This window comes from Nematostella vectensis, chromosome 3 (genome assembly GCF_932526225.1).
Source record: "Nematostella vectensis chromosome 3, jaNemVect1.1, whole genome shotgun sequence".
NCBI classification, from domain to species: domain Eukaryota; kingdom Metazoa; phylum Cnidaria; class Anthozoa; order Actiniaria; family Edwardsiidae; genus Nematostella; species Nematostella vectensis.
In genome coordinates this window covers 11,407,955-11,420,898 of record NC_064036.1, presented here as the reverse complement: position 1 = coordinate 11,420,898, position 12,944 = coordinate 11,407,955, and the positions used below count along the sequence as shown (strand labels likewise).

General features: G+C 40.6%; 1 protein-coding gene and 1 long non-coding RNA gene across 2 annotated transcripts in view; one reads left to right on the top strand and one right to left on the bottom strand.

The window, feature by feature from the left end:
- LOC125561266 overlaps positions 1-4,369 on the top strand; it is a 14,894-nt gene extending 10,525 nt beyond the window's left edge. The window contains exon 2 of the long non-coding RNA XR_007307299.1: positions 3,972-4,369. This is a non-coding gene — a long non-coding RNA (uncharacterized LOC125561266). The remainder of the gene's footprint in view (positions 1-3,971) is intronic.
- Positions 1-12,944, bottom strand: part of LOC5520066 (endothelin-converting enzyme homolog) — a 17,018-nt gene extending 4,074 nt beyond the window's left edge. Inside the window, exons 1-16 of the mRNA XM_048725200.1 lie at positions 11,805-12,944; positions 9,956-10,152; positions 9,043-9,297; positions 8,653-8,718; positions 8,165-8,284; positions 7,977-8,066; positions 7,359-7,492; positions 6,301-6,535; positions 5,613-5,711; positions 5,226-5,303; positions 5,016-5,119; positions 4,699-4,757; positions 4,055-4,106; positions 3,294-3,361; positions 2,624-2,748; positions 2,142-2,207 (exon numbers count right to left, since the gene is read on the bottom strand). Coding sequence (XP_048581157.1) covers positions 2,142-2,207; positions 2,624-2,748; positions 3,294-3,361; positions 4,055-4,106; positions 4,699-4,757; positions 5,016-5,119; positions 5,226-5,303; positions 5,613-5,711; positions 6,301-6,535; positions 7,359-7,492; positions 7,977-8,066; positions 8,165-8,284; positions 8,653-8,718; positions 9,043-9,297; positions 9,956-10,152; positions 11,805-12,102 — 2,046 coding nt within the window. The 5' untranslated portion in view covers positions 12,103-12,944. The remainder of the gene's footprint in view (positions 1-2,141; positions 2,208-2,623; positions 2,749-3,293; positions 3,362-4,054; positions 4,107-4,698; positions 4,758-5,015; positions 5,120-5,225; positions 5,304-5,612; positions 5,712-6,300; positions 6,536-7,358; positions 7,493-7,976; positions 8,067-8,164; positions 8,285-8,652; positions 8,719-9,042; positions 9,298-9,955; positions 10,153-11,804) is intronic.

Below are 12,944 nucleotides of genomic sequence, written 5' to 3'. Positions count from 1 at the left end.
CAAGCACCACTACCAGCGAAATAAAGAACAACGAAAACACCACCAACGACAAGCACCACTACCAGCGAAATAAAGAACAACGAAAACACCACCAACGACAAGCACCACTACCAGCAAAATAAAGAACAACGAAAACACCACCAACGACAAGCACCACTACCAGCAAAATAAAGAACAACGAAAACACCACCAACGACAAGCACCACTACCAGCAAAATAAAGAACAACGAAAACACCACCAACGACAAGCACCACTACCAGCAAAATAAAGAACAACGAAAACACCACCAACGACAAGCACCACTACCAGCAAAATAAAGAACAACGAAAACACCACCAACGACAAGCACTACTACCAGCAAAATAAAGAACAACGAAAACACCACCAACGACAAGCACCACTACCAGCAAAATAAAGAACAACGAAAACAACACCAACGACAAGCACCGCTACCAGCAAAATAAAGAACAACGAAAACACCACCAACGACAAGCACCACTACCAGCGAAATAAAGAACAACGAAAACACCACCAACGACAAGCACTACTACCAGCAAAATAAAGAACAACGAAAACACCACCAACGACAAGCACCACTACCAGCAAAATAAAGAACAACGAAAACACCACCAACGACAAGCACCACTACCAGCAAAATAAAGAACAACGAAAACACCACCAACGACAAGCACCACTACCAGCAAAATAAAGAACAACGAAAACACCACCAACGACAAGCACCACTACCAGCAAAATAAAGAACAAAGAAAACACCACGAACGACAAGCACCACTACCAGCGAAATAAAGAACAACGAAAACACCACCAACGACAAGCACCACTACCAGCGAAATAAAGAACAACGAAAACACCACCAACGACAAGCACCACTACCAGCAAAATAAAGAACAACGAAAACACCACCAACGACAAGCACCACTACCAGCAAAATAAAGAACAACGAAAACACCACCAACGACAAGCACCACTACCAGCAAAATAAAGAACAACGAAAACACCACCAACGACAAGCACCACTACCAGCAAAATAAAGAACAACGAAAACACCACCAACGACAAGCACCACTACCAGCAAAATAAAGAACAACGAAAACACCACCAACGACAAGCACTACTACCAGCAAAATAAAGAACAACGAAAACACCACCAACGACAAGCACCACTACCAGCAAAATAAAGAACAACGAAAACACCACCAACGACAAGCACCACTACCAGCAAAATAAAGAACAACGAAAACACCACCAACGACAAGCACCACTACCAGCAAAATAAAGAACAACGAAAACACCACCAACGACAAGCACCACTACCAGCGAAATAAAGAACAACGAAAACACCACCAACGACAAGCACCACTACCAGCAAAATAAAGAACAACGAAAACACCACCAACGACAAGCACCACTACCAGCAAAATAAAGAACAACGAAAACACCACCAACGACAAGCACCACTACCAGCAAAATAAAGAACAACGAAAACACCACCAACGACAAGCACCACTACCAGCAAAATAAAGAACAACGAAAACACCACCAACGACAAGCACCACTACCAGCAAAATAAAGAACAACGAAAACACCACCAACGACAAGCACCACTACCAGCAAAATAAAGAACAACGAAAACACCACCAACGACAAGCACCACTACCAGCAAAATAAACAAGAAAAGCATTACCGCTACCACCAGTAGCAGCTTAATGACAACAACAAGAACAGTAACAACAAGAGCAAAAGTAAAATAATCGAGAAAACATGGAATAAGCCGCATACAATACAGCAAAATACCGTCTTGTTGTCGCTTGGTCAATAGCATGATAAGCCCAAAATCTTGGTTGTTTATCGTTGCTGGCCGATAAAGCAATTTTAGTCCTATAATTCAAAGAGGCCCATCGCCTTAAAGATTCATACTATACTGCTTCAGATTACATTTAACTTGTGTCGATATTTTCGTAAAATATGGAATTTTGACAACGTTTCGCCACATCGCTAAAAAAATACAAAGGTTTGTATGGGAAATCTTTACTTCCGGTGGATTTTGGTCCGATGAGTCAGACTCGACACATTCTTCTCCGGCCATTCCTTAAAAATTCTGAACTGGCTTATTACTCACCATGAATGCTTGTTTTATTGCTCCATTATCTGCAATATTCTCTCCCAGAGTTTGCTTTCCATTTAGCTTTAGAATAGAGAAAGAAAAAACAAACAGTATAGTCTTAGAGAAAATGTAAAAATGTACTAAAAAAGTTCTATTAGGTTCAAGGCATTGCTTCTACTGTATTTCTAATGGTTTACAGCCAAATTTCGTTTCTGTGCGATCCCGGCGAATCCAAAACCCTTGTCTTGTTTGGGAATAGTGCGAAGTCTAAACCAATCTGTTGCCTTCATGTTTTCACTGTTGCGTCATAAGCCATTTGACTGCACACAGGAAGGGAATTGATTGGTCAAGATGGTATGATTGACTACTCGCTGTTCACATACGAGAAATGGGTATGAATTCTCGGCGGTCTCGCAACAACGAATTCGGCTATTAATCGGATCCGTTTTCTTTCATCTGATATGATGTATTGGTTAAACACTAACATCTATACTCACATATGTGCCATAGGCCTGTATACTGGAGTACTGATCCACGAAGCATTGGGATTTATTGACAAAGCCGTCGTTGGACGAGTTAGACCACCAGTTGTACAAGTCTCCTACTTTGTTGTACTTCCGCCCTACACAAAAAGAAACGAAGAAGTTGATAGCTGTTGTTTCAGCTGTTGCTCAGAAATTGTGTCAGTTTAACAAAAAATTAAAGTAATCTAGTCAGCCACTCCTTTGTTTGTTTTCCAATATTTCAAGAAAAAAAGGTAAAGGAATCTTGAAAGAAAGTTTTTAAGTTTCAGGGGCGGATCTGGGGGGGGGGGGGGCTACTATTTTCAGACATTTGGCTTAAAAATAACAAGAAATATAAGGAAATATTCGGAAGAACAATAAGGCCGCCCCCCCTTTCTTGAAACTTTTGCTTCGGTCCCCCCTTTTTTAAACTTCTGGATCCACCCCTGAATTGTTTTGCCAAATTCTATCGGAAATATCACCATGGCTTTCCGAAATCAGTCGATAGAAATACATAGTTTCTCACTTGTATTTTGCTAGGATGACAAATACATAGTTTCTCATTTATATTTTGCTATGATGACAAAAATGGTGGCAGATAGTAGCGACATCGACATTTTCATAATATTCTAGTAGCCAAGCATGTTTTATCGTCACTTCTCACCGTTACTATCGAAGCCGTGGGTTATCTCATGCGCCACGACGATGCCTATACCGCCGTAACTAACCACCCTGGAATAGATATCAACCAGGTCATTATACCGCCGGGTGCATGTCATTACTACGGCTAAAAATATTCTTACAGGCAAGCTCTAGATTTCCTTGAACAACAAGGACAACTTAGCCTGCTAGCCAGCTCCCATTAGGGGTTATTCGAAAATATTTTGTTTTCGAGTGGGAATCCTGTGGTGCACAAGGAACGAGGAGTAATGGATTCATGATCTTATTATTTCCGCGTATCAGAGTCCCTAAATACTTTGCCAATCCAATGTATTTAGAAATGGTAATTTGAATATTTGTTTTATCGTTCTGAATGTTGCTTTTATTATTTTACAGTGGACATGACTAGTACAAATATTGAGAGCTTTGAGAGAAAAAAAAATATTTTTTTAAAGCATATCAAGTGTTGTTAACTAATAAAGTTTTATAAACAAGTCTTGGGTATGCTTGAAGCGAGTTCTAAATTATTATTATGGCTAATAGGTTATTTTTGACCTTGATATTCGTCTATGATGTAAACGATTTCTAGCATCATCTAGAACAGAAATCCTCTCAAATGGACGTGGATTTTTACTTTCCGCAAGATGTCCTTATAATGAAATATTTATGTATTATCTTTCAGAGCCCTCATCGGTTGTTGCGGCGTGCCCCTCTATGTATTTGTGTCACGTTGTCTCGTGCCAGGATTAGGATTTAAAAATTTACCTTGGAAAATCAAGGTCAAAGAACGGTGGTTGAAGAATGCCAGCGGGGAAACCTAGAATAGAAGGTAATTCATATAAAACACAAGACAAGGCATCACGCACCGAGCATGGACCTTCAGTAGCAACTTCTATAGCAGAACCGACGCCGATATATGATAACATTATGATGCGGTTCATATTTCACGTGTGAATTCTTAAAAACAAGAAATGCAAAAGCGGTTACCGCGCTATTTAACTTAAATTAAAACAACTGCTTTAAGCAGTTGTTGGTGAGGTTCTTTTTGTTATGACCGAAAAATAAAAATTGGTTATGTTTGTTGTGCCGACAGTTTTTAAACATTTTATTTCAGAAAAAAGTCTCTTCCCAAGAATAGTCTTTTGAAAGTGCTTTTTTATTAGAATTTAATGTGAAATTGCGCCACGGGCTACTCAACCAGGCATATACATTCGCCTGGATTTGCTTTAAGGGATACACCAGCATGATTTTCGCGATTCTCCATTTGACCTTGCGATTGGGGTGAACGTTACGCGCCCCTTACCACCCCCCCCCCCCCCTCTAGACGCATACGCGCCTGTCATATGTAGGTTGCGAAATTCGCATAACGAGTTTAATGTATAATGTAAATTCCCAATACAAGCTCTTACTTATTTTGTTGGTCACTCGGTCGTAGAATGCATTCACAATGTGTGGAGCCACAATCCATCTGAAAGTTGGAAAGGAATGTGATCATGAGGCAGAACTGTCGATTTGAGATAAATGCCCAATTTTAATAAGCACCCACTGTCGGATTTTCGATACCCCCAACCCCCCCCCCCCCCCCCCCCTGAAAAATTTGAGGCTCCATTAGATATTTTATCGTTTTGAAAAAAGCAAAGTATACGGCCCGTTGATCAACCAATGTGAGCGCGCGTAGCGAGTAGCCGTATGATAAATCTGCATAGTCTACATCAAGCACGTGTACCTGCTTTTATCGACTGGAACTCGAAGTCTTTGAAGGTTCCTAGAGACGCTGAATTCTCGTAGATTAAGTATGTTTTTGAAGTAAGAGCTGTTGGTCGTTTGTAACTGCATTAAAAAAAAATAAGTTATTGATCATATAATTTTTATCCTATTGTACAAATTTTTCCCTCAGTGTTCCTCTAGTTAGAAATGCCCAATTTTTCATAATTACCTGATTGAGTCTTTTATTCAGTTCTTCTGTATCCATGATGTAGTCTGGGTAACCGATATTTTGCCGTATCGCTCTTGCCTTAAATCATCAACAGGGATTAGATTGAAAACAAAAATTCCCATAGTTTTCTACAACACAAACAGCAGCAAAGGAATTTGAAAAAAAACTTTGCGCGCCTATATGGTGTAATTTTCAGTGCGTCCGCGATCGTTTTCATCAGGGACTGAAAATTTTTTTAAGGGTGGTGCTCGGTATTTTCTATTATCTATTTTTGTCGGACAAATCCTCCAGCAAGGCAAAAATGTGTTTAAATTCACATTATGTTATCACAGCATTGTTATGTATTACAAATCCTGCATATTTTTGCAGTTATAATCAGTAACAAACCTTTTCTGTAGCCTTAGCCTTTGTTTCGCCATCCATCCAGTCAAGGCTCTGAAGGTTGGATATAAAGCTTTCTCGAAGATCGTTTATTAAACTTGTAACCTTGACATAACAAAAAGACCGAAGAAGAAATATTATTATTAGTGTTTTTTTTTTTTTGATTATTTGGCTTGGGTACGTACACTCAGGGTCCCCTCTACCTTAGCCAAGCCTATTTCGTGAAAGCATGTATGAGGCCACATTTGTGGACTACGTGTATCAGGCTCGTAGCCAAAATTCACTGAGGGGGAGGGGGTTGCGCAGTCATAGACTTGGAGAAATAATTAAGGGATCCTTTAATAAGGAATGGACCCTTTTTGAGGCAGTTGAGAGGGACACCCCTAGCTCAAGCCTATGTGTTACAGTTATAAGTCATTCCTAAATCTACTTGAAATCACTCTGAAATTCAATTTATTTCACAGTAGCCCTCTATTTCGCGATTTTGCTTAAATTTGACGCAAAATTTAAAAGAATACTAGGAACGGAACGCCTATTACACTTCAGTTCGGTTTACCTTAGTGCTTGCGTTCCGTCTTTGGCCCGGCTGTTGCCAGTACATATATGGCTAGTGTTCTAGTTATTCACTTATTTTAAAAATTTGGAAATAATAATAAATCTGTGTACTCTTTCACCTCCACTGCTCAGCACAGACCTTTTCTCTGCTTTCCTTCTGAAATTTCTCGTCGACATAGAGCAGTCCTAGCGGGTAGCTTATCTCGTTTCTGTTGTCACTCATCTCATTCAGGCATTTCTGCCATTGTGACGAGGTAGCACCACTACTGCCGCTGACCACCATGTTGAAGCTTCGGAACGGCCACTGGAATCGGTTGCCAAGATACTTGAACAGGTTGACGACCACTTGCCACATCATGTAGTTGCGTATGACCCTTTGAGTCAGAGTGATTAAAATGACGGTTATAGTCCCGCAAACTTTTATGCGACTGGATGGCTCGTGGTGCGGTGTGTAGGGTGTGTGCTGTGGTGAAGTACTTTGGGAGTTGTGTTGTGGTGTTGTGTTGTGACTTGTATGTTGCAGTGTTGTGGTGTAGCGTTGTGTTGTGCTGTTGTGTTATGGCGTGGTGTGGCGTAGTGTGATGCAATGTTGTGGTGCAGTGTTGTGGTGTGGTGAAAGGTAGTCAGGTGTTGTGTTGTGTTGTGTTGTGTTGTGTTGTGTTGTGTTGTGTTGTGTTGTGTTGTGTTGTGTTGTGTTGTGTCGTGTTGTGTTGTGGTGTGGTGTGGTGTCTGACATTGGTAATGTGTCGCAGTGGTGTGGCTTGCTTTAATGTTATGTGGTGTGCCACATTGTTTTGGTGTGTTTTTGTGAGGGAGTGTTTTGGTTTGTGCAGTGTGGTGTGGTGATAAGTGTCATATTGTGGGGGAAGGGGAGGGGTAGTGTTGTGGTGTGTGCAGTGTGGTGTGGTGCAAAATTGTAGTGCAAGGCTGTGGTGTTGTGGTGTTGTTAAGTGTATGGTGAGGTGTGATTCAGTAATGTGGTGTGGTTTCCTGTATGTGTTGTTATGGTGTGTGCTTTGTCAAGTGTTTTAGTGCAGTGTGATTCAATCTGATGTGCCGTGTTGTGTTGAGGTATGGTGTGATGTATGGGTTGTGTTGTGTTGGTGTGTGATGAGATTTTATTTGATGCAAATGTGACGTGGTATTTGTATATATGTTGTGTATACTGTTGTGCGATTTGACGTGTGTGTGGCATACCTTTTTGGCGTGTTTACTGTTAGGTTCACTAGCTTTCTCATGGAATCAATTGCAAATACTAGTACTTCTTCGTCTTCATTAATCTGGTACCCGGAGTCTTGGAATATAAACCTTAGAAGTGTAAGCCAGTCAAGCTAAGGACAGAATTAAATCAAAGAATTCAGGTAATTTCCTTAGCTTGCCTCTCTTCCTCCGCCTTTCATGCCTTCATTAGACTAAGCAGATCATCATTTTGTTGCATCAAAAGGATTTTAATGATTCAATCAACTTATTTGACTTTGATTATTCATCCCTAGTTAATATGCCAAAAAGAGAGCAATATAGACAACTGCATTATACAGTTTTTGCACATTTAAGAGACTCTCTTTGTGAATTTTAAATACCTTTTATACCTATTATTATGTAAAAAGCCCACTAAGAAGTTGACTAATGTTGCAATTTTATAGCGCTGACATTGGAAATGACTGCCATGCTAATATTTGAGTCCCTCCTTTCCCCCCACCCCCCCCCCACCCCTCCCCCTCGGATAAATACTCCTACCTAGTCAGCTGTCTAAGTGAAAAGTTCAAGTACGGTCACCCCCCCCCCCCCCCCCCCCCCTTGGTAAAATAGTCGTACCTGGTTACCCGTCTCGTTGGAAAGTTGCCGTACGGTCATACGAGTAAACATCTGACTAAGTTCTACTCTGAATGAATTCGGTAAAGATATCTGCAAGCAATAGATTTTAATATATTATTGAATGAAATACTCGATGTAACAACAAATGCGTGGGAATTTATAGGAAAAAATAACACACCATTACTCACTTTTGCTAATTCCTGTTCAAAGTCGATGATTTCTTGGAACTGTGTCACTACTTCTTGATTTTTCTCCGCTCCTAGAATTCCTGCAATGTCCAGCATAAGTTGGAAATATGCTTTACGCACCTGAAACAACAAAGGAAGAATTCCATCTTTTAGAACACGTATTTCTAGGAATTATTTTTTGCTGGCAGAAAACCTCCTTTGGGTATATTCCCCTTATTTATAAAACTTAACTGTAAATATATCTGGTGCTTTTGCAGACATGCAAGGCCAACTCCACAGTCTTTAAGACGTGAAAGAGACTGCGCAGGCGCGTACACAGCCCCCCTCCCCTCCCCCCCTTGGCGGCCAAAAAGTGGGTAATTTCTTATAAAGGAATCTTTAAATGCTATGCTTTTTTCATGTGATGTCTATGGCAGTTAACCCCCCCCCCCCCCCCCCCCCCCTCGGTCAATCCTGGGAATGCGCCTGCTGCAATGCTTTTGCCTTACCGGTATATTATATGACGAGTTCGACAGATAGCTCTCACGGGTGATGTAGTGATTTGTCTGGTCAATCTGTCGACAGAAACAATGTCTGATTTCTATCAAAAGTGCTTTTTGAACCATAATTATTATTTTCCTACTATGTTATATTAATTGTCCAATGATATGACCAACGAAGTTAACTGATGTATTTTGAGAAAACAGACTTCATTTTCCTCCTCCTCTTCTCTTTCGTCTTCTTATACCTCTTCTTCTTTTTTTTTCTGTGCATCTACACAACTTCTACTATCACTGCATACATTTACTCAATATATACCAAGCTACTACCACTGGACAGGATTAAAAAAAAGGATCTAAAATTAATAGTAAAACATGTTAAATCCTTGATTGCCATACCATGATCCTGTTGACTGATGAATTGTGAAAGTCTGCGCCCACGCTGATGCTGATCAGTGGTTTGATCTTCAGGTCCCGCTGCATTGCTGCCAGGCGCTCTACCATGCTCCACTCGCCCATCCATCCATCCACAGTGATGTTCCACGATCCATACGTCTCGATAATTTGGGTGAGAGGAGTAAGGCCCGCGTCGTTGATGGCATTCGTGTCTACGCAAGAGTCGTAATAGGCAAATACCTTTTCTAGTGTGGGGTTCTGTGAAGAATATAGCAAATCTTAGAATTTCTCTAGCGACTAGCGACATTCTCCGTGAATGAATGTTCTTGAATAGTTTTAGATGTATCTGAGACCAGATTGTTTATTTTTTCGAACACTTTAACGTAAGAAGTCATTTTATCCAATGACAAGAAAAGTCACCTTCGTCTGTTATTTTAAGGCGAGTATCAAGTTGTCCCAAGAAAAACCTAAATGGTAATCTTCTATCGTAACCCCCCCCCCCCCTCGCCTTATTACGGCCAGCGGCCAGCAGCATATGTCTTCATCCCTATAAAATGAGACTGTATAAAAACAAAACATGTGCTAGGCTAATTTACACCGATTCGCCTCTCCTTTACACTCGTCCAATATCAAATTTGTTCGCCAGCCCGTAATATGGCTAACATGACAAGTATTGTAAAATGCAGGCGACATGGGCATGACTTTTCAAGTGGGAAACTCACGCCAAAAAGAACACGTTGCGACCGTCGTGCCAGTGTGCGACAAAGTACATCCTTCAGTGGAACTAAGCCCTTTCTGACATGGGAACTTTCCGGCTGATTGGTTAGCGCTGAATAAGTTGCTTTTTGTTGTTTGCAGCCAAACAGTCAAGTGATCTCTTAGCGCAAGTCGTTTGACCATACTACTAATTACTTACGTGTTGATACTTTTTCCGCGTTGCACGACTCTCGATGAGTCTTCTGATGACCTTAAAGTTCTCTTCCGTCAGCTGAATGAACTGCGTCCAGTAAGGCTCATCGTCAGGAATGGGATGGTCGCGCTTCCAGCCACCGCACGCAAACATATAGAAATCATGACAAGGGTCTACTTTCTCATCCATGGCAGAGATGATGGCTGGTAAGACAACAACGCTATTTAGTACTTTGCGCGATTGGCCTTCTTTATCATAAAGTGTTGTACTTTTGGGTGTGGTGTGTGACGTCGATAGGTTCTCGTTCTCCTGTAGGCCTGAATAAAATATAAAGTTGCTTTTCAATTTCCATTCATTTCATGTAGAAAAAAAGAATACAAAAAACAGCAATATAAGTTAAATTCTTTAGAATTAGTATGCCATTGAAACAGGTTAAAGATGAATTCAAATAATAATTCAAAACAACGCGAAAAATATAATCTGTCTTTGCCGTCACGAAAATGATTAACAATTATTCACAGCCGATTTTAATTAGAAATATTCTAAACTCGCGACGATGTAAATTTTTCTAATTTACTGTTTTTGTGCAAATTCATTTAGTCGCAAGTTTAGTCCGCGAAAATATCCAAAGATTATACAACGATTGAGTTATTACTTAGGAAATTTATCTTTGTCCCAAAACTGTTAGAAATTATAGCTTTTGCCGTTGGTTAGATTTAATTGGTGATAATCAGTGGTAATCTGCAAATCTCCCGGGATTTCTCCCTCTGAAGTGATACTCTTCAAGAAGATAAGTAAGAGCCAAAAACCGCTCGCTAACTTGAACAAAAAACACAAATAAAATTCGTTTCTTTTCTTATTTTGGGGGTCCATTTATTTTGTGAGGTGCTTTAGAATATGTCCTAGCCTGATGGTCTCATTTTCTCACTTCACTTAACTGTATTCGTCTATGCTATGTTTTCCCCCAAATTCATGCAAGATCTCTAAACGATTGTCAATGAAACACTTTGGGTGGCGTTTTCAGTTTCTAAATTTGTTTGCACTATCATTCTGTTGCGCGCACGACATTCAAAAATTGCTCTCGACCAAGGTGCAAATTGGCTGTGTCGAGAATTTTTGCAATTTTATGGAGAACTTGGTTTCCCTGTTGAATACGCAGCCTGAAATCTTTGTAACTTCACCAAAGAATAAGCAACTGTCAAAAAATGACTACCAAAAATTGACGATAGTAATTGCAGTATAATAATGACAGAAGAATTGGTTTCCTAGGAGTTCTTGCGTACCCGCTAGCTTTTGATTGCTTATGTCAATACGAGATGCAAATAATCACTCTGTAGTGTCGGAACTAATATGTAATTGTTACAATAAGCAAAGAAAATCACCTGTAACGGAGCACAGGCATAACAAACGTCCCAAATTTCGCCTTAAAGATCAAGTTTGTGTATTCACCAAATAATGTGTTTCTTAGGCTATAACCAGTATTAGCTGTCTCGGAATCAAGCGGAAATAAGTAAGCGAAGTCCAGGTGCGTTCCAGCAGTAATAGAACGAGCTTCTTGATTGCGCGAAGGAGGAATGACGTGGGCGGTTTTTAAGATAGATGTATTTGGAGAAAAAGTAATTTGTGAGAATCCCCCCAGACTTGCGTAACACGAGCGCAGTTAGTATTTTATTCCCTATGAATGAAGGTCTCGCGCCCCGGGACCTCTGCACCTTAGTGGTCTTAAAGAACTTGTAAAGATAACAGTGTGGAATTGCCATCGAGAGCCCATATTGTAACTATATCGTGATAAACTAGACTAAATAATAGACGAACAGGCTACATTTTCGATTAATTATACCGTTTTCCGCTTTACCTGAGGCCGTTCGGACACACTCCTTTGTTGTGCAGACACGGCGTAGTCGAGTTTCTGTTCCGTCATCGGTGTTTCTCTGGGCGCGGATACGACGCGACCGCTCCATGGTGTAGAGTACGATAAGAACGGCACAGGAGACAAGTAGAAGGAGGATGATCAAGGTGAAAATACGAGTGGATTTGGAGTACGCCCTGTGTCGGTGCTTGGAGACTAACTTCACCTCGGTTGAGCTTTTCGTGTTGCTGTTGTTCAAAGCTACCTCTTCATCTGTCCCGTATCGATTCGCGTTGGAAATCATTGCTTGTCAATGACGGGAGACTACGCGGAACTCGTCCAACTTCGAGGTCTTGCTAAGTGAGCCACCGATGTAACCAAGGCCGTGTGCAGCAGCTTTCAATTTGCAGTCCTCAATGGAATGAACGGCTTAGCTAGCTCTTGTCGAAAAACCGACCCAGCTAACGGACGATCATGCGACTCATTTGAATTACAAAAACAAAGTAGCATTTCATTTCGTATTCTCGTATGGGTTTGGTCAGTGCATTGTTGTCTTCGCTGGGTGCGAAGTGCTTTAATATCTAAGGCCTAGAGGTATTTGTTTCAGTCCCAACCACCGAGTTACCATTATTGTTGTATAGGGTTTTCCTAACTACCAGCTGGCCCACAAGCCCTTAACGCAAATTGGCTAGACCGGTGGCTTAGCGCACGGAGCATGGGGTGCCTATTTGCACGAGATTGGCATCTAAAGCTACAAATTAGCAGCGCGATAACCCCAAAACCATCTGAAAATCAGGGTCCATTTCCTGTCTTGCTTGGTTTTTATTGTAAATATTTTTGTTTTGTCAGCCGGTTATTTATTTGCAACATTATTGAATTAGGTTAGTGTTTTTGCCGCACTTTTTGTGGTGATTTGCCTTGCAAAATCTGCCTAAACCAAGGGACTTTTCGCTCCATCTTAATCATCTTGTAAATAATTGATTGATGGTGTATGTGAGTAACGGTTTGCTAGCCGTATTTCTGAAAGCAATATCTCTCGAGAAATACCTATTTTCATTTATGATTAATTTAGTACGACTTGAGATTCCTTTTTATGCAAGACCATTTCAGTTATCTCCACAACTTTATCATACCTCAATAAAAGCA